The following is a 21787-nucleotide window of genomic DNA, read 5'->3' as shown; positions in this document are numbered from 1 at the left end:
TGATTCTCCCCAGATAGATCTTCTTTTCCTCCTCTTCATTTCAAATTCTCCACCTTAAAGCCAAGAGTTTTTTCCCAGAGGTAGCCGGATTTCACCCAAATCCGCAGCTGAGCTGGCAGGGCTGGCAAGGCAGAGAACACCCTCTTGTGCAGCCACGCACCGCCATTTTAAAGGGGTTCAGGCCTCAGCAATGGCTCAACACCAGTGCTCTGAGGGTATATCAGTAAGTTGCGAGACAATCTGGGCGAAGATGTGCTTAAACCAATAAAAACACCTGCAGAGTCTCTTCCCTTGAAGAACAGTCTCGCCACCCAGGCTGTGTCCATGCTGGGGAGCCCTTGACCCCCACCACGAGCTGCCTCCCCCGGCTGCCCAACCCCAGCCAGCAGGGCAGCACTGGGCTCCCACCACACCAGTTGTCCTGTTTGAAAATAAGACACTCTGCGGGGGCAGGCGTATGTTGATTATTGTATTTTTAAAGGTAAATGCCAGTAACTGAGCCCGCTCATGGCCTGCTGGGGTAAGGCCTGCCTGCAGGGAGGGAGGCCAAGGCTGTGCCCAGCAGGAAATAGCCCTCCTGAGGGGAGAGGGGCTGGGGACGGCTGCTGCGCCCTGGCCACCCCGTGTCCAGTACCCCCGGCCAGCACTCGCTCCGTCCACAACAGCGGCTTCCCTGTGCGGTAAATATTGAGGATCACCCCAGGGACAGCCCCAAGCTGTGCCACTGGCTGAGCTGCTCCTCGGAGCCTCCCCTGGCCTGGGCAAGGCCTTCCCTGTTACCTCTTAGTCTCCTACTGACTTCTGCATTAATTAACCCAGCATAATGGGCCTAATGTGGTCTTCAGAGCACCTGGCAGATCCTGTGGTGCCTATGCTGCAGCCTCTTACCCTGACTGCTGTTGTTGCATGCCATGCTTGTGTTTAATAAAAGCCCCATCTGTGAAGTCTTGGTGTGGGCAACTGTGTGTGGAAGAGCTGATGTGCTGGGTTAGTCCTGCAGAGATACACCCCAGCCCCAGCCTGCAAGGGCAGCCCCGCGTGGATGGGGCTGCAGATGAAGTTCTTGGAGGTGGCTGAAAGCAGAAGTATAGAGGGACCTGGGTGGCACCATGGCAGGTGGAGTGCCATGGCCCTCAGGTGGGCAGGGTGCCCTGAGAGATGGGCCAGCCCAGCAGGGGCCTCTCCTCACTGGTTTCATCCAGAATAAAAGTACAAAGCTGGAAACAAGAGTATATATCCACACAAGGCTATGTGCACATGTAAAAGCCCAGGCTGCCATGCTGTGCCCTGCTGGGAAAAGAACAAAGGTCCCCTCTGTCATCCTCCTGCTTCCCTTTTGTATGGGCTGCAACTGCCAGATGGAGCAAGCCCCACTGACAAGGCAGGTAAAAGGCACTTCTCTGAGTCCCAACAGGCTTAAGTATAAACGATGCACCTGCTGCTCAGGTGTCCCTGCAAACTCCCAGGCACAGACATTTAATCTTGGGGGAGGACATACAAGTTCCTCCTGGGCTGAGCAGAGACTTCTGGCAGTCTACATTTCCAAAGCAGACACTTAAAACTTCTGTTTCCTCTCTAAACCCTTTTATGGTGGTAGTCCTAAGCACAGTATACCCCAGTCTTCAGAAGTGTGAACTGTTTAACTGAAATCAGTGGGAGTTGGACAGATAAATATGGCAGTGGTGTTCTTTAATCAACAGAGACCTTGTGCAAATTCTGCTGTGCCTACATTCCCTCCTCCAGTGCCATAGCCCTGACAATCACCATGCTGTACCATTGTAACAGCTGACGTTCTGAAGATGTGTGAAGATTTAAATCAAAATCACTCTGGACCATTCTCAATACTTTATTAACTTAAAACATTGTTCCAATAAATATGTACCAATAAACATAAGACACTCCATAAAATCTAAATAAGAACATTTACAAACCTGTCAACAAAGTAAAAACAACGTTTTTCTAACTGAGGTACATGCAGGGTCATTTAAGGCAAATTCAGTCAATTATACTTTTATAATGATTCCTGCCCACCTCAGCTGAGTTTCCCTTTAAAAAATAAAAAAAACAAAAACAAATATACAAATGATGCTATTGAGTAGCTATTTTCCAGTTACTAGAACAAGCCCAGAGTGCATAAGCCAGTAATGGTTCTGGACAGAAAGTCTGTGCTCCTGCCCTCCTCAGTCACTTGTTGGACAGGTTTCTAGTTATAAGGCGTAACTCTGTGCTTTGGCTTTTCCTCTTGTCCTTCACAAGCTTCCTTCTCCCCAGCGGATGTAGCAAGAAGTAACCCCCCCCATGCCTCGATCACACACGCACACAGCCAGGCCTTGCACAGACAGAGAGATGGCTCTGGGAGGATAAAAAGGGCCTTTCTATAACTGGTGATGCAGTTCCCGATTTGCACCAGAACAAGTGAGAGCAGGATCAGGCCCAAGCTGGTACCTTTGCTTAAAAAACAGCAAGATGTCAAACTGCACAGCTCAGTCATGACTCTCCAGGTTTTCCTGAGAGGAAACCAAGAGTGAAGCCATTCAGCACTGAAACTCAACCAAGGCAAGCACTCCCTACACCACATGCTGATGGCTCTCTGTCATTACCATGTAAACACCATTATACCCATGTTTCCCTGCAAGGTGACTCAAGCTACTGAAAACTTCAGGGGGTTCATCTTGGCCATGGGAGAAATATTTTCCAGCTTAGAGATATTTGGTAGCTTATCCATCTTTGGAGTATCAGGCTTCGTATCTAAAAGGCTTATTTTCCAGTGTTATTTCAGAAACAGAGAGGGGAAGAGAAAGAGAGAAACCCCAGCCTTTAATTTCCGCTTTCACAGTCATTCAGGTTGAGCTGTCAATGTATGGCCCTGTCCTCCTCTTTCCTCTCCAAGCTCCTGGTCAGAAAGGTAATGCCAGGGTCTGTGCTCAGGACAGGGCTTGGGTTCAGCGGGGAAGCCAAGGGAGTCTGTTCTCATAGTGTTGTAGATGCTTTCCGTATTGCAGCTGGGACTCATTTCAGGCCGTGCTGTGTCTCCCGGTGTCTCCGTAAATCCACTTTCCGTTGGAAGCCTTTGCCACAGAGATCGCAGCCAAAGGGCTTGAAGCCTGTGTGCTTCCGACTGTGGGTGATGAGGTTGGAGCTCTGACTAAAGGCTTTTCCACACACCTGGCACTTGTGAGGCTTCTCACCTGCAAGCAGAAGGTGGGAGAGAAAGAGTGTGAAAGAGGCAACATGCTGCTTGCGCAGGACCAGAGCAAACAGGAAATGCACACCAGGCCTTAGAGCTACTCAAAGGGATTCCTGTGAGATTACCAAAGAAGTCATTCTTATAAAAAACATGCAATTTGGAACCCTGAAGCATTAGCTGAGCCTGCACTGCAGCTGAGCAGGCCTGGACTTGGCTGCACCTCCATCAGTCCAGTTATAGTCCTGGGAGCAGCCTGAAGCACAGAACGCTCTCAGGAACCCATAATTTGTGAATACATTTGGTTGCGTGGGGTCTGTGTGATTTAAACTCGCTTTGTGTCCTAGAAACATCAGGAACTCCTGGAAAGACCACCAGATCATGCTGAACGTCTGACATCAATTATTATAGCATCAGCATGGGGGCAGGTAGAATACATAGATGGAGCCAAACCCAGTGAGCTGTAGTCTGTCCCCAAAGGAGGTATGAGGGCCCTTAAGTGAACCCTGAAGGACAAGGTTCATCCAGAGATTTGCTCTTCTCTCCATTCCCCACACTGAAATGCTAGCAGTCCCCTTGAGCCAACCCTGAAGTTCTCCTGCGGGCAAAAGGCATAAATGGGAATAAATCCAGTCTCCAGAACTTCTCCTATGGAAGGGTCAGTGGCAAAACTCCATTGGCCTCCATGGGAGCAGGATCTCAGTGCATTTTCCGCATTATCAAATAACGGATAAAACCAAGAACCCAACCACAAAACCAAGCTTGATTTTCAGAATGGCTTTGCACCTGCAGAGCCCACTGACTTCAGCTGGAGCAACAAACTCTTTGCACGTTTGAAGACCAGATTCTTCAAAACATAAAATAATACAAAACGTGTTGGAGGCTCGGTTCACAACTGTATGCTGCATATGAAAGGGATCCCTGATTCTGTTAAGGACCGGTTTTTATATTAGCAACTTAAAAGCCCAGGCAGTTTCTTATCTCACAACAAAATAATGGTTTTGACTGACTCAGAATTTGTCTGAAGTTCTACTTAATCAAGACTTATTTGAAAAAATTACTATGGAAATACTTTTTGTATTACTTCCTAAATAGTTCATTTTCATCCAGTAAACATCTGGTGGAAAATCTTTATAAGTAACATTTATTGTTCACTGTTTGTCACCTAGAAAAGTCACAACCAAGCAGCACTACATATAATGCCATCTTTCTACACATTCGCCATTTTTAGCCTTCACCCTCGATACCTGCTAGTGGTCACTATCAAGAAACAGGATTTTGGTCATCTGAACCTTGGGTTTGGCCAGTACAGCTGTTATTTCGTGTCTACGACTGCTTCTGTATCTCACACGTAATTTATTTCCCTCTAATTAAATGAATGGTGCAGGTCTGAAAGGCAAGCTTTTCTGTTCTGATAAACCTGCCTTGTCACTGCATGATATGTTAAAAACAAGTTCCTTCGGTGATTCACCTGCACTTTATTAGTTTCCATGTTTATTACTAACAGTGAAACTTGAGAACTCTGCACCTCTCCTTCCATTCTGTACCAAACTGCAGACATTTCTCAGAAAGTCCAGGTGGAAGTGCAGACAACCTCTGAACAAATATTTAGACTAAGAGCTGGACCCTAGGCCCTCCAGCTTAGTGTTTGATCTAGAGGAGGAGACGACTCCTGCTGTTCCTATTGTAATTGGTAGATCCTGCAAAAAGAAATGCTGCAATCACATTCACCTGTCATTTTCCAGGGAACTCAGCTGTAAATCAAGGTTACACGAATATAATACTCTACAAATCATCTTACACAAAAGCCCTTTGAATAAACATTGGTGGATCCTATTAAGGGAACACCGATTGGATTGTGAGGATTTGGGTTATTTTGCAGCTGCTGTTCATGAAACCACATTCAAATCACCCTCCTTTGCACGAGTAGAGCTCAGATAGCATGAAGAGCAGCAGGGCAGTGAGAAGCATGGGGAGGTGCATGTACTGTCACAGCATGGACTGCTGCAGAGAGACCCCTTCAGCAAGCTGCCCCCGCAGTTGTAGCTAACACCAGCAGCTCCAGGGCTGACCTGTGTGAATGAAGGTGTGTTTCTTCATATCAGATTTCTGGTGGAACCGCTTCCCACAGTACTGGCACGGATAGGGCCGGGTGTCCGAGTGGATGAGCAGGTGGGTGGACAGAGTAGAAGACCTCTTAAAACTCTTGCCGCAAATCTTACAATCAAAGCTGCGTTCCTGCAGAGAGAGGAGCCCAAACACACAAATGTTATATCACAGCAGTGATCGCACCAGCAACAAACTGCTCAGCAGCATATCAGTGTTGCCCTTTCTGCCTTAGCAAGCACTTCCACTTCTCCAGAGAGCTGGGCTGGCCTGAGGAGACACTAACACTGGCATGATAGCGCCACATGATAAAAAAAGATAATGCACCCTCTCCCAGTACTGTGCGCTGCTCCTCACAAAAATGTAATTGAACAGCAGGAAGGGGCAGGTGGGAGCAGCCCCGACCAACCAGACAGAGTCTGCCTGTACGTTGCAAGCGGGGCCCAAGACATGATCACTCCACTGGGAAGCCCAACAGCTGCAGTGCTATTCAGAGGCCAGCTCTCCACTGTACACAGAAAGTAGGTGCTGAGGTCTGCTGGGGTCTCCTGGGAAATCTCTGTGGCAGGCTGACTTCTGCTGGCAGGGTAACAACTAACTGCTTATTTGTAGTTCCATTAAAATTCAAGTGGAAGGTACCTAGAGCACCTGGGGAAAACAGCTTTTTGGTTTACTAGTTTAACATATCAAAATAAATGCATGAAGACCTTGCTGTCTCCTCTCCTTCACAGACTTCTCTCCACCACAAATCATCTCTTCTTTTCATCCCTTAACTACCATCACACCTTCCTCTTCCCGCTATGTTTTCATACAACCACCTTAGTTTATTGGGCTTTTAATGCACCCGCCCTAAAATGTTGTTCCCTCCATGGACACAATATGCAGTGCTGCTCTTTTCATCATTATTTAATGGGTGATGAGATATTTCCCCTCATTGTGTGCTTTGCTGTTGCACACTCATGAAATTGTAAATAAAACAGCTAGAAAGGAAAAACCATTGCTGTAACTCTATCCTCCAAAAGCCAATCTGAAGAAGGAAGATTCGCCAGGTCAAGTGGGTGGGTGAAGGGGAAATGTGGCACAATATCAGCAGGTGGAAAATGTTACAAGTCCTCCTACCAAAATTAACTACCATATTCTTTTGGTGTGTGACTCAGAGTGTGTCGAGACGGGTGAAGTCTGTGTTCTATACCTGACTGGTCGTTCAGATGTTCCCTGCATAGACACAATGACTACAAACAAGGGAAGACTCACTTCTTTGGGGGAGGGGAGGAGAAAGAATGAGGAGAGCTGCATCGAAAGAAAGCACAGTGAATTGCTTAAGCTGTTAAAAAAGGTCGACATCCGCATTACAATTTCCATCTCTGAGCGTGAAAATTTATTATTTATTATCTGTTACTTCTGGAGTGCCAAAAGTGCCCTTTGCTTAATAGAGATGCACGCAGGGTCTGGGGAATGGAAACAAAGCCTGTGTTCTTGAATTTGTTTATATGCTCCTTTGCTCACTAAGCTGCCCACCCCTTCCTCTGCCTGCCACCATATTCTTCACCCACAACTGCCCACTGCAGCCCTACCATGTTCTCTTCCTCTCCTCAGTTTAGATGCCCACCTACTGCCTGTGATTGCCTTCACGGCCTCCCCAGAGTCATCTGAAGCAAGCAGCTGGCCCTGGCCCTCAGACCTTCATCCTGGCAGTCCGCCCCGCTCTCACCTGTGAGTGCACGGCCTTGTGCTGCTCCAGGCTGACTGCATGGCCGAAGGTCTTGCCACACATGTCACAGGCAAAGGGCCTCGTGCCACTGTGTGAGCGGCGCACGTGTACCTCAAGGCCATGTGGCGTGGAGAAGACCTGAGGGGAGAGAGCACACAGGGTCAGGCTTGCCAGTGAGAAGGGGCCGGGGAAGAGTCATAGCCAGTGTGGAAGAAGGGATCCCTACCTTGCTGCACTTGACACACTTGTAAGAGCCAGTGCTGATGAGCAAAGGGCGGCACAAGAGGTCCGACTCCACTTTGATGCCACCTGGCCCCTTCTCTTGCTGCAGCCCAGGTGGTGTCTCAGCATAGAGTCCAGGTGCTGCTGCCGGTGGCCGCTCAAACAGCCCTGGGCCCGGGGAGCCGAAGTCACTGTAAAGTCCAAGGGAAGAGCTACACTCTGCACCATAGAGGGCAGGCTCAGAGCTTCGCTCGCAGAAGAGCCCCAGGGCTGAGGTTCGCTCCAGTGTCGGGCAGGGCCTGTAGCTTTGCACAAGGTGCCTCAGCTCGGAGCCACCCACGCTGTTCCACATGTATGGTTTGAAGGGCACCGAGAAGGGGGATGCTTCGTCTAGGGACGGACACACAGATCGCTCTGAGGCTGCAGAAACACAAGGGCATGGGAATTAGTGCACTTCACTATCATGTGTGCCTCCGCGCTATCATGGGCCAGAATCGTCTCAACACCCAGATTTGTGCCCAGAGCCAGACCCCTGTACTGCACATTAAGGCTGCCCTTTCATCTCTAGTGGGAGGACATTTCATATTGCATAGTAGGGATTGTGCATGCAGTACTACCTACTTACCTGCTCTCCCAGGCAAATCATTTCAAGAAGCCACCAATTCTGCCTACATCCATCTCTGGGTGCCCAGGTGTGTACACATTGATCTGACTATGGAGACACTGAACAACTCAGTCTGCAATTTCCTTTGGTTTTATCTGCAGCTTCTCCGAAAAGTATATCTACTATGTCCCAAGATGGGCATCAGAGCTGACAGTCCACATATTTAAGCTCTGATGTAGATCCCACACATCCATATAGCAAATATGACATTACGGAGGTGCCAGAAGGCACAAGTCTGCCGAGATTTACCTGTTCAGCAAACTAAAAACTGCTTGTTGCACAATTTAATGCCCAAATATAGTGTCTCAACTTCATGCCACAACTCTCCATAACTATATTACAGCATAATTGAAATAAAGAACAGCTTCTGAGGTGGTTGCACGTCATGCCTCACTTTTTCAGAAAAAAATAAACTAAAATCAGTCCTCATCTGAAATAAAATCGTGATTGTTTCAAATTGGTCTGAGTTTCTCCAAGTAAAGAAACTGAGTCCATCCAACACGTAGAGCTTCACAAAATCATCACCTTTGGCAATAGCATCTGACCAAGGCAGTGTGCACCAGAAGATGAATCACACTTGGAGGGCTCATAGCAATCTGATGCAATGGCACGAACACAACCTTTGAGATCAGTGTCTAAAGGCACAAATTCTCAGGGAGCCTTGCATAGAGGAAAGCAGAGTTGGGCAGGGAAGATGAGGCAGCAGACCCCAACTGTGTGCCACAGATGTTGATTAATGCCCAAGGTGCTCAGCTTTCACTCTTCACCACAACAGGCAGCAGCACTGGGAGAGTCAAATCTCCCCACTGGACAAATGTTTTAGTGAACCAAGGAAAAGATTAATCAATTAACTGATGAACTGCTAATGCCTTCACAGAAACACTGGCATCCCTTACAACTTAGGCTTCCAGAATAACCTGCCTTACTCAAAAATTTGTCCACCCACAATTGCCCTCTTGCTTTTTGTCATTCCTGTCAGCTTCGCAGCTCCCATGGCTTTCTCAACCTTCAACAAACCAAGAGAGCCCGGGGTGGGCTAGGGAAGGAGGGCATGGTGTGTTAGTCTATCCATTTGGATAGGCTGATGGTCACTGAGGATTACAGAGGGGAGTGGGAAATGAGATGGAAATAGAGCTTTGAATTACCTGACTGTTTGCTACCTTTTACATAATTTCAGATGTTAACAGTCTCAAATTCTTCCATTCAAATTAGCAGTCTTTTGGTTGGAAATATATGCGCACATACCAACTGGGACATTTGAACATAGCGATGAAATCAAATTAGCTGACATGGTGCTGAGCATGATTTTTCCTGTTCTGCACTGACTGCAAAGTTGTGGTCAGTGTCACATCATCTATCTTGTGTCTCTGCAACCAGTTTCAGTGTTGCCATCTCTCACGATTTTATCACAAGATTCAAAACTATCTTAAAGCCCCAGCTCCTGAAACTGCATGATTTCATCAGGCCCTCAGCTTTCCTTTTGTTTGGTTGTTCTTGTTTTAACTTTTTTTTTTTCCTCTTAAAGTCAACTTCTAGCCCAGGCTGTAAAGAAAAGCAAGAAAACATAAACCCTCAATATTTCAACACTAGAACTGAATATCCATAAGGTATTACTTACAATCTTGATTTCTAAGCCAGTTCATGGAGAGGGAAAGCTGACCTGATTTTTGAGCCCTTGGAATTGGCAACACAGGACACGGAAAACACTGCACCACAGATCGGTTTGCGTGCAATGTTCCTTCCATCGCCTCACATGCATTGGAGACCTCTCAAGCACAAGTGCAGGGGAGCCACTCACGCTATACTTCTCAGGGGCAAGCTCAAGCCACCTAAGACATGTACCCAAAGCGACCTGCAAACCCTGTTCTGCCACACTGCAGGGCACTTCTGTGCCTGCCTGTCCTCCACTCCACAGCATCCAGGCCTCCGAGGGGTGAACAGGAAGGGACAGATTCTCCCTCTTCTTCCTAGCAATTCTGTGCAGCCTTTGTATATACCAGTTCTGAGAGACAAAAACATTAATACTCTTTTTTGAAGGCAAGGCAAATTCAACCCAAAATGGTTGGGAACAGATTGATATGCACAGCAAAGATTCAAGTGTCCTCCTCTAAAGACCGCAAAATACCACGCTCTCTGCATAACTCCATTATACCCAGTAAAAGCCTCCCTCCAAGACTGCAGCTTCAACAGGCTCATCAGGACATACTAATATTCTGCTATCAGGCACCTTCTGTATATGCAAACACATGTGATTACAGACACACTTAGAAAGTGAGGTTAAATAACAAAGTGATTTGCACTGATGGAGTCAACAATGTATTAGAGCGTTAACAGGTATTGTGTCTGTGCAAGCCCACCTGGCTCAGCAGCACAGCACTCGAACACAAACCTGAAATCTGGCTTTCACTGCCTATTGAAGTGCAACCTGCACCTATGTTCACTTCTAGGGATAAGGGGTTGATAGTGCTACTCACTGCACCTGCCCTGAGCATGATTTAGAAACATCATTTCTCCTCTGCCCTGCCTGTCAAAGCACAGAAACTGTGCCCCACCCAGACAAACACAATCACAGAAATCCAGTCTCTGGCCAGTGTGTCTTGCAGAAGTGACCTAGGCACAAATTCCAGCTTCACGCTTAATCTGACAAAGCAGCTGGAAGGCAGAGGGGCTGGAGGGAGCTGCTGCAGGAGGAAGCCCGACTATCTAATCTTGCTGACACTGCCTTCATCATTAACGTAAGAGCACCTTTCTCGATGCACTGAGGTTCATTTAGTAAAGCACTTTCCTTACAGTACTTGGGAGTCCCGTTACCTTCCCGTTCATCCTGTGAATGGGATGGAAAGTGGGGGTGGGGTGGGTGGGAGATGGAATCAGCCCTCCCCCACTGTCCCCGAAAAATCTTGATCTGGAGATGTCACCCTCATTTTGCAAAGACACCTTCCCTTAGTAGCCGGATGGTTGGCTGGGAGCTAATGAATTCCACAACGGGGGAAGAAATGAGTGGGGAGGAGGAAAAGGCAGAGCAACCCTGGTAAATACCTGCTCCATTTTACATCTGTCTTTTAGACACCTCGTGAAAACAGTCTGTTTCCCCTGCAGAAATTGTAATTACTTGGGGAAGGAGGAACAGGACAAATTCGTTAGAACAAAAATTACACACGTTGCTACACTTTGTGCAGAAATATTAGCAAAAAACAGACTGCTGCATTTGGTCCGGTCTGTCATTTTCAGGCTGAAACTGTCCCGTGGCTGGCTGTGATGATACTGCGCAGCATTTTGAATGTCTCCTCAAAGGGCTTTAAGACTCTTAAAAGAGGGGGAGGCTTTAAAAATGCAAACCCACATCATTACAATCAGCCATTGATATGCAAGGACACTATAAAGACGCAGTGGGAAAATCGGTGGGGAAAGGGGACTGTGTATTCATTTGCTGGCGCCTGCTGTCAGTTGGTAAAGCTGAGACAATTTTTCCTTCCCTAAGACAGAAATTGGTTTTTTTTTTTCCAGCTGTCACTTTTTAACCGAGGCAATAAAAAGTGTTTTTTATATATCCATATTTTTGTTATAAAATGACACCATTGTATTTTTAAACGAGATAAGTATTCGCGCCAGGCTGGGGACAGCATCTCCCACTGCTCCAACCACATCAAAGGCAGGACGAGGGAGCTAGAGACAGGCGCTGCAGCCATAAGTGTGAGTTTCCTGGATTTGGGGTGTTTAAATCTGACCGTCATTATTTTCATCTGGTTTTTACGAATGCGTTTTTAGAAAAGCAAAACAACAAAAAGAGAGAGAAGGGGGGGAGGGAGGGAGAGGGAGAGATCCTTTTTATAGGCAAGAGGCAAGAAATAACCTGAAAGGGAGTTAGGGAAAATGTCTAGCAGGTAGTACAAAACACAAAGTCAACGCAGTTTACCACAGGTATATAGATAGCCTAGTAGACGTTTTTACTGTCTTAAAAAACATCTAAACTCCGGGTAGCACGACCCTGTAGGATAATGCCGGGACCTTTAAAACATAACTAGCTTGCCTCTAGCAATTAATCAGAAACCAAAAAATCACACCCGATGGCAACACAACTTTCCTACAGCCTGTCACTCACTGCTCTCTCAGCAGTGGTAGACGGGCTGCAAAAGCAACCCGAAAGAGATAACCCGAAAACGAGTGGAAGGGACAGATTTGCCTTTTCCCACCGTGTGGGAAAAGGCAAATCTGTCCCTTCCACTCGTTTTCGACGGCGGCACCCAGCCGTGAGATACTGCCCCACGGCACCGACACAGACACGCAGCCGGCGATGGTCGCCCCGGTCCTACCTGGCGAGACGGAGGGCGAGGGAGGTCTCCAGAAATCCTCAAACTCGGACACCCTGTCGCAGACGCTGCCCTCGCAGCTGGGCGCTGACTCGGAGGTGCCATCGGCAGCCTCGGTAAGGTGGGATTCCGGGGAGAAACGCCCCTGGGAAGGCTCCGGATCGGGCAGGACGGTGCGGCACAGCCCCGTGTCCTCGGGGATCTTGCTGTCTGCAGGGCAAAGGGAGCGAGGGGGGCTCCTCAGTGCGGGTCCTTGGTGTGAGCCAGCCACCTCCCGCGGCGGCCCAGCTCCCACCAGGGTTTGCTGCCGGACTCTCTCCAACCCCGCATCAGCCCCTCCGGCGTCCCGCGGGGGCTGCGATGCCGTGGGGGGCTGCACAGCTACCGGCCGCTGCTGGTGTCGCCGGCAGCGGGGTGATGCGGGGCGGGGGGGCTGTGTCCGCCGCAAGCGAGGCTGGGACCGAAGATCTCCTACCTGCACAGATCTGGGCTAGCACCGTCTCCAGCCGCAGGCTGTAGTCCTCGTCGGCGGAGCGGGGCTGGTGGTAGCTGTGCGCTTTCTTGCTCTTCACTAGGAAGGACCTCGGCATGGTGGGGTGCTGCCACGGCCGACGCGGCCGCACTCCCTCTCCAAACGCCGGGCACGGCGGCGGCGAGCGTCACCCCCGAGTCTCCCGCGGGGCGGCGGCGGGGAGGCAACCTGCGGGGAGGCGCCGAGCCCGCCGGTGAGGGCCGGGGGCGCCGTCCGGGAGGGGCCGCTCGCCGGGGGCGGCGCGCCAGGTGGCGGCGCGCAGGTGGCTCCGGCCGCCGCCCCCGGCCTCGCTTGCCTCCCCCCCCCCTTCCCGGAGCGCACCTACTCAGCCCTCCGTCCCCCTCCCTGGTGCCCTTGGGGCCACCCTGGCCGCGCTCCGACGGCACGACGGCAAACGGTGCCCGGCCCGTCGGAGGAGGGATGCCGGCCCAACGGCGGCAGCCGGATCGCGGGGAACAGGCGGGCCGGACGAGCGGGAGCTGAGGGGGCTGGGGGCGGCGGCGGGGGGCGGTCATGTGCAGCCCTGTCCCTCCGCGGGAGCGCGGCCGCGCTGGGCGGAGTGGGCGCACCGCGCTTCCACGTTTGCGTTCGCGCCGGCAGCCGCGGCGCCAACAAAACGCACCCCCGAAATGGCTCACCGGTCCCCGCCACCCAGAACGGGCCGGACGGCGCAGGGCTGCTGCCGCGGCGGGCGGGAGAGTCGTTATAAACCCGACAGCCTAAACCCGGCGCCTGAGAGGCTGTTGCTGTCGGAGGGACTGATTCACCCAGCCAGCGCGAACCACGATAACGCGAAAACGAACAAAACGGAATCTCTCCGGCAGCCCGCAGCTGTTGGCGCCGCGGCACCTTGCAGCTGCGGGCACCGAAAGCCGGGGCGGGGAGAGAGAGACGAGGTGGGAAACCTCCTGGGGGGGCCTTGCGGGGAGTCGGGGGCTCGAGGGGGACAGGTTAGCCAGGGCTGCCCCGAGCCCGCTCCTCGGGGGAAGGCGGGAAAGGTTCACGGCAACCTGCCCAGCGCCGGGCCGCCTCTGTCGTTACACTTGACGCGGCGCAAAAAAAAGCGAGTTCAAAGCACGTTTGTGTGGGTCTTTTGGGGACATCGGGGAGTTGCTGCCTTTTTCCCCCCCACCTTCCCGTCAGTGGCCTCAGATTTGCGAACGGGGAGAGGAGGGAAGGGGCCCGGCGCCGCCTGCCCCGGCCGGCACGGAGTTCGTCGACGGGGCCGCGGGAGCTGTCCCTCAAGTGGCAACCTTGTCCGCGCCGCGAAGCACCGGCCTCTCCGCGTCCGGCGGGGGCAGGGCCGCTCCCCGCCGCCGGGCAGGCACCGCCCCCGGGCACAGCGCCGGACGGGCGGGTGGGAGCGCTGCTGCCCAGGCCCACCTGCGCCTGACTTCATCCTTGAGCGGGGACTGGCAGCGAGCGGGCCGGTGCGGAGGAGGGAGGTGGGAGCCCGAGAAATCAAAGCGGTCCGATAACGCGTCGCCCTCCCCGACAGCAACGGACAGCCGCAGCCGTTGGGGGGCTGCGGGCGCCGTTTCTGCCGCGTGTTTTCCTCCAAAAGCCACGCCGCCGAGGCGCCGCCGGCCTCCCCCGCCCCGCCGCCGGCCTCCCCCGCCCCGCCGCCCAAGGCCGGTGGCTGCCAGGCTAGGTCTGGGCCTGTGGGAAGGCGAGTCCCGCACCCACCTGGCCGCCGCTCCGCTGCGGGCACCGGCCCCCGCGCTCTGACACCCCCCGACACCTCCCGCTAGCCGTTGGCCCGAGGGCCGCGCGGGCGGCCGCTGCTGGCGCCTGGCGGCACGCGGGGCCCGCGCGCCCGCCAACGGCCGCCGCTGTGGGGGCGCGAGGCCGGCGCCTCCTCGAGCCGGCAGGGCTGAGGGAGAGCCGGAGCCGTGAAGAGAGGAGCGGTGAGGTGAGGTGAGGAGAAGGGTCGGTACCACCCCGGCCCGCCCGCCCGCCGGCAGCTGCCCACGCGAGGCGAGAGAAGCGAGAGCTCTTACCCATTTGGAGGGGCGAAGGAAGCTGGGCTGCAGACGGGATTTGTGCCGCAGCCTTGCTAGTTTGGGTGACTTTAAATTTAGCCTCCCTTTAAGGAGCAATGGTGCTTGAGTTGGCCTTTTTTTTTTTTTTTTTCTTGTCTCTCTCAACTCCTTCAGAGCTCGGCCCCCTAAACCACAAATTCCACTTCCTGAGCGTTAGGAGCTTCTGCAAAAAAGAAAAAAAGCTTTTAAAAAAAAAAGATAAAGCCTCACAAAATCAGCCCTGTTCCCCCTCCTCTCTTTCTCTCTCATTTTTCCTTAAATGAAAATGTCTTACCGTATTCCACCTCACAGGGCTCGCTGAAGTGACATCAAAGTGTCATTCTGGAATCGGGCGTTTCATTTCTCTCGGGGTTCTGCTCTAGAAATTACACACATCTATCTGAACTATTCTTGGATCCCCTTCAACTTCCGCAACGAGAACAAGTCACAGATTCAAAACACAGATTGACGCGAGGCGGGCAGAGGCTGAGGGCAGGGGACGGAGGAGCCGGCGCCGGCTCCTCGCCGCATCCCTGCCGCCGGCCCGGGAACCGGGGGGGGCCCGCAGCCATCGAGCCGTGCGTGGCCTTGTTAATCGGGGCTAAGGCAGGGCCCTGGGCGACGGAGACCTCCCCTAGACTAGAAATAACTTGTTGTGGAAAACTCTTTTGGGATAAATACGCCCAACGGCGCTGAAAATACCTTAAGACCCAAGCCTAGAGGTTTGCTCATTTCCCTTCGGATTTAGGTAATGGTTAAATATGGAAGAGGTAGGCGAGATCCCCCACCCCCCCTCCTCCCCGGCGCACGGTGGCTAGTGTAGCTTGAGAGCAATTCAAACACGAAGGCGAAAGAGGAGCGCAGCCAGGCGAGAGGGAAGCGGTTGCCTTCCTCGCCTGTGTGCCGGTGGTCAGGCTGCTAATTACGGGAAGATCGGTGGGGCAGGCACCGGCGGCGAGTACGGTAGCAGGGGTCCGCGCCAGGCAGCGCCCCGCACCGCTCTGCACCTGGGGGGACTCCCGCGCTGCGCAGCCGGGAAGCCTGCTCCCTTCTGCAAAGAGGAAAAGGCTGGCCTCTTTTACACACGCTCCCCGACCCCAAAACACAGTTTTCCAGGTCTAGCCTCGGATTCCTGATGCAGCCGGGAAATCCGGCACGGGGCTTCGGCATCTTGCTGAGGTGGTTCTGGGCTTCGCTCTCACGCATCCCAGGCCACCAGCAACTTCGTTTCGATGACTGGAAGGGCTCTGAAGTGAGCGAATCGAGGTCTAATACCATTTCCCTTGCGGTAAAGACCTGTCGGATAAGGCAGGAGCAAACTTCAGCCTCCCTCACGCCTAGGAGCAGGATGGCTTTGAGGAATAGGTGCTTTTTCCTTCCCCCCCCCACCCCCCCCCCCCGAAGTATTCACAGAAAAATTAGTCACTATGCGCCTGTGAGCGCGTGTGGAACACAGGATTAACCCGATTTCCCAAAATCTAAGCAAGCAAATATCACCACCAGAAAAACTGTCCAACCTTTTGCGTGATTCTTTAGTAGTGACACAAAAGGAAGTTGAAGAACACGACTGACACATCGCCCTTAACACCTTCGTTATTGCCGGAAAGTTCCTGGTGCTGGGCACAGCAGTTTTACTTACGGCATCTGTGTACCGTGATCTCCTTGCTGCGCCTTTGGTTGATTACTCTGAAAATCATTCACGCCGTCAGCTTCAAAAATAACGGAATCAGTAGAAATGGAATCAGTAGAAATTACCAGATCAGGCCAGCTCGGAGTAATTTCATGTATGCGTCTTCGTTGACTCACTGTGACTTTTTGCAAAACAATCTTTCTCGTTTGCCTCTGAAACGGGACGATAAACTAACAACCTTTCGGTTGCTGTGCCCAACAGCGCTTCGACTGCGTGTAGCGAAAGCAACAGAAAACATTGAATTACCATTAGCGCTCATGAACAATTATGACCTGGTCACAATAAAATACACATACGTCTTTATACATCTAAGCGCAAAATGTGTACGGGTGCTTGTGCGCGTTTTGAAGCGCGGCCACTGCCGCGCGGAGGACGCTCTCCGCGGCACGCACCGGCAACAGACACAGGAGTCGCGGGGCGTCAGCTCTCCCAAACGACTACAGGAGAAAGTGTAGGAAAACGGATTTGTTTCGTAATTTCCAAAACCCGCTCGCGCCTGCAACGCACCCTGTCCCCCCAGGTTTTCGTCAGACGGACGGTTTGCTTCACGCCGCCGGTGGAGACGGGGCAAGCGGAAGGCGAGCGCTGCCCGCCGAGTCGTGCCCAGGGCGGCCCGCCGCTCCCGCAGGAGCCTTGTGCCGGCTCCGCTCTGTCTTCGCAGGGTGCGCGGCCGGCAGCCTCCTGCCGCCCCCGGCAAGCTGCGGGTGTTGAGCGCAGGCTGCCGTTACCGGCGGCTCCCCGCCGCGCCGCGCCGCTCCGCGCCGCGCCGCTGCGCCACGTGCCAGCGGGCGGCGGCGCGAGGCCGGGCGAGGCGGGAAGCGGCCCCTCCTCTCTCGCCCCGCTGAGGGGAGCCGTCGGGGCAGCCCGGCGGCCCGCGGAGGCTCTTTGCCGGCTGCTCCCCACAACGCGAGTGCCTCGGCGCGGGGAGCTGGCGGGCGGTGCCGCCTCCTCTCCCGCGTTCCCGGGGCTTTGCCGGCCCCGGCTTACGCTGTAACGCATGAGGGTTTTTTTCATCTCGTGGACTTCCAGCTCTTTTTATCTGGAAATCGGCCCTCACGCGTTTTACCTTGCAGCCCAGAAATATCGCTGGGTTGCTATCTCTGTGGAACAAGGGACAGAAAGACAAGTGCTGCAGCTCCTACAATCCGTAGGTAGGCCCTGAAGCTGGTTTCCACTCCTTTGCTTCCAACAGCCATCGTCCCAGGGCTCTTTCCACCCCAAGAGGAGCTTGCTATCTGTAGTAACAGCATGCAGAACAGAGGTGAAGGGACTAAGCTCTTCTTCGTGGTTTATGGTGTGACCTGTGTGCCGCAGTTCAGTAACCTTTAAGATGGTCTTGTGTATGCAGTAGTTATTATGCGACACTGCAAGAGCGGTGTGACAATACCAAATATTCTGTGTCCTGGTGTGAAAAAGCCAAAAGCCAACGGTCCTGAGTTGGCAGAGGGATGTAATTCATGTGAAGTGTAGGTGATAGGAGCTGGAGATGGGTTTTAACAGAGCTGCTCTAATGCCTCCCCCAGAGGGAGTGTGATATTCAAAGTGAAACATAAAAACTTGGTAAGTTACAGTTGAATGCAATGGTAAGTACATGATCATTACCCCATAGTGTCAAAAGAGGGGAAGAAATAAATAAAAGGACAGGTTTAAAGGATGGGATTATGTTATAGTCGTGCTTAAGACTGAAGAACTACTCAATGTCATTTACTGCACTATTCACAGCAGCTGCCTGATGTCACCATTAGAGCTAAGAAGACACCAGATAAGGCAGCAAAGGCAATGGGATGCAGATGAAATCTTCACGTTCAGAAGTGATGAGACACTTTATAACAGGAGGAAGGATTTGAAGACCAGGATTTGACAGGTTAGCTGCTTGGTACGTAGGGGAGGAGAAGCAACTGTTTACTCATGGAAGTCAGGATTGGGAGAAGGCAGCGAAGAGGGTGATTCTGTGGGGGACTTGTGTAACATACACACTTTAAAGTAATAAAACCCAAGATCACAGTTATCCGGAACACTTTCACTATGAGAAGCCACTAGAACTTGCAGCATTGTGCGTTCTGTTGGGAAATATGTCTTTATTGTTTTAATAACTTTTTTGTAAATATTTAATTATTTTTAACATGTCCTGCTTATTGTTTATTTTTTCCCACACTGTCTTGTCACTACCTTCTTTATGTTTCTCCTTGTGGCATAAACATGTGCCGTAAATATGCGAGACTGATTTTTGACAGCAATTCTTTGGATCACTGAGGAAACCAAAGTAAATTCTGCTGCACTCAGAGCAAATTAGAAAATTGCGCTCAGCGCAAACTAGAGAGGTGACAGTAGGCTGTGGTGTTTAAGGCTGGGATGAAAAGAGGGCTTCCAGCTTTGGGAAGGAGTGGACCCAGAACCTTGCCTCTGCTGTGAATAGAAGAAAGTTGAATCAATGGGTTACAAAATGTAGACTATGCAAATGGACACAGGAATTTTAGTTCTCATAGTGGGACGCTAGAAATTTCAGTCATGCAACATCCTAAGAGTATGCCACATTGCTTTTGTTTTTCGTAATTGTGCAATTGTGCTGGAAAGGGAGAGTGTTAAGGTGTTGTATCTTGGATCTAGCAGTTGTATCTTAGTCAATCCATGTCCGTATGGTTAGGCGTGCATACGTTAGCACGTTTTCTCCACTCTGAAGCTGAAACTTCGTTGATTATAGAGGTTATTTTTAAACTCAATTTACCATGTACTTTTCATTCCATCATTCAGAATCTCTGGTTCTACGGGCTACTACGTAAATGTATTTCATTGATTTTTCATATGTCTTGAGCTAGTTTGTAAAAAAAAACCCCAAAGCAACCAATCAAAACCCTCAGAGAATTACAAAAAATGTATTACACTGATAAAAGTATTTCACAAAACAAAAATGAACTTCATTAAATCCAGAAATCCATTTGTTGATACACAGCTTTCCTCTTCCCACTCAATACACATAGAGTCAGTAGCTGGTGCATAATTAAATATAACACTGTAGTTTCCACTTAGGTTGTACTAACCCTTATTTTATAGGTTGTTTTTTTATTTTAGTTTCTATGACTAGCCTAATGCCTTTCCTAGTGAGTTACATTATTTGGAGCCTCTACAGGTAGGGGAATTAGCAGCACATAGAATCTAAAATACGGATATTTTTATGCTAACATATCTTTACATCATTCTAGCTTAAAATAGAAATGTTGTATGAGCATCAAGTTTCACTAAGTCACTAGCACAGTCTCTGATATAAAACACTGATTACATTAAAAACCCTAGAGAAACACGCTATTCCTTCTGTGTTGCAGTTCCACAAAAGGGCCAAGTATTGATTAAGTTCAATAGTATGAGATATACAAAGTGGTTTTGTTAAATTTATGCAACCCCCTATGTGGGTACTTCGTTTAATCACTTTCATAGCAATTTATTTTGGTTAAAATAATATAGGAAATTTCACATACAGTTGAAAACTGATTTCAGTGGAAAATACTTTGTGAATGTGTATGTAAGTGAGGCCTGCATTTTGCCAAAAAACACGACCAACATGAACAAATAGTTGTTGAGCTGTGAACATAACACATGCTTCTTAACTTCACAGATGTACTTTTTCCCAACTGGTCACGTTCATGATTTTTCACAAATGTTAAAAATTTCTAATACGTGAAATGAAAGGACTTAAGTAAAAAGAGGTCTAGTCATAAATGCTATTTGGACCTAAAATACTAATTTCCTTAGCCTGGAAAAAGAAGAAAATTTGAGGCTTCAATAAGAAAATAAGAAAAATTGAGGCTTCTTTAGCTAGTGAAGACATTTGATTAGCAGATAGGGAAAGCAGAACCATTTTCACTACCAAACATAAAGTGTAATTTACCCGGAAACTCTGTGTATAGAAGGGCACCCTGCTTCCCAATTTCACCTGTCTTCTCAGTGCAGCACTTCCACATTCAAGAATTTTAAGTTTTCATGTTTACGTGCTTTTTTTACCGTATGCTTTTAGCATTCACATTGAGCTCTGACAGCCTGCACGTAAAACAAATCTAAGAGAAGGGCAATATTTGTTAGGTCATGCAAGCAAAGGCACAGTGTGTAGCATAATTAGTCTGCTTTATTTATTGACATGTTAGTAAGTATATTATCTATACTGTTCATGATTTGACATTATTCTAGTGCATGTTCAAATGATAATACACATAAGTAAAGAGATTAGTGTAATTTTTTCGGCAGAACAGTTGCAGAAAAAGCAGGATCTTCCTCGCATATTCTGTGCGTAACTAAGTCTTCTAAAACTGCAGCATGTCCAGTGATTCACCTTCATGACTAGAAGCGATACAGTTAGTTGGATAAGGACTTTTGGTCTTCCCTTAATATTTTTATTTATGCTGTTATTCAGTATCAGTATTTATTCTATTAGTATACTTTAAACCCACAAAAGTTGAGGAAATAACCCTTGCCAGCTAATCTCATTTGCTATCACTTGAACAGTAAGGCAGTTATTGCAAAATCATAACACTTCACTGTTCAAACAGACAGGATTTTTATGGCTCTCCAACTGAATTTTCCTCCTGCCGCTTACTACAGAACGTTACCTTTAAGAGAGACTTGCAGCTGGTATTGATGACAGGCAACAAGACATTTGTCACCTATCCTCTTGGGCAACAATTATCCAGGTGCAAACACAAGTTACCAGGTGCTCATTGGGAGGAAAAAGGCAACTGTTACTTACTAGTGAACAAAAGTGCTTCTGATTTGGTTTTGCACCAAAATCAGGTTTTTGGGATCAAAATCAGGCAGCTCATCTACCTCAGAGATAGCAATTTCCACAGGCTATACTAGGATCTATGTATTCAGTGGTAGGATGTGGGTAAATTTTGCAGAAATACAAAAGCAAGTTAGGAGCTGTAGAAATTAGCAAATTGGCAATTGTCACCCACCTGCTTTAAGATTTAAATTAGATTGCACCTGTGCAAATGATACTGTTGAGAGGCCCAGAACATGCTCCTTCCACGCAACTTTCCCTATCATTCTTTGAACATTTGTTATCTCCTGAGTTGTGCTGTTTCTTTCTGAGGATACATTCAAAATAACAGTAAAGGAAATGCCTAACAGGACTAGCAGATGCATTCAGTAGTATGCTTCCACACTTTCACAATTTTAAACAGCTACACTGTTTCTCATGGATAGCAAGGTAGTTAACATCTGTGCTGATTATGAGTACCAACTTGTGCATGGCTTTTTTTTTTCTTTATTAATAGTTGCAAACATTGGTAGAAAGGAAGTCTTAAGGGTTGTTTAATTATTTAAGATGGCAATAATAGCTGCCCTTAAGAATAATCTT

The 21787-nt window shown here is 49.7% G+C and overlaps 1 protein-coding gene across 1 annotated transcript; it reads right to left on the bottom strand.

The window, feature by feature from the left end:
* Window positions 1–1830: 1830 nt before the first annotated feature.
* GFI1 (growth factor independent 1 transcriptional repressor) lies at window positions 1831–12892 on the bottom strand. The gene is made up of 6 exons (XM_074597438.1): window positions 12673–12892; window positions 12201–12407; window positions 7228–7643; window positions 7002–7139; window positions 5257–5422; window positions 1831–3188 (listed from the first exon to the last, which is right to left on the bottom strand). The coding sequence occupies exons 1-6, from the start codon at window positions 12785–12787 to the stop codon at window positions 3010–3012; spliced, it is 1221 nt and encodes a 406-aa protein (XP_074453539.1). The 5' UTR covers window positions 12788–12892; the 3' UTR covers window positions 1831–3009.
* Window positions 12893–21787: the final 8895 nt, after the last annotated feature.

This window comes from Larus michahellis, chromosome 8, assembly GCF_964199755.1.
Source record: "Larus michahellis chromosome 8, bLarMic1.1, whole genome shotgun sequence".
Classification (NCBI taxonomy): domain Eukaryota; kingdom Metazoa; phylum Chordata; class Aves; order Charadriiformes; family Laridae; genus Larus; species Larus michahellis.
Note: the sequence above shows the minus strand (reverse complement) of the source record. Positions and strands in the feature narration are given on the sequence as shown.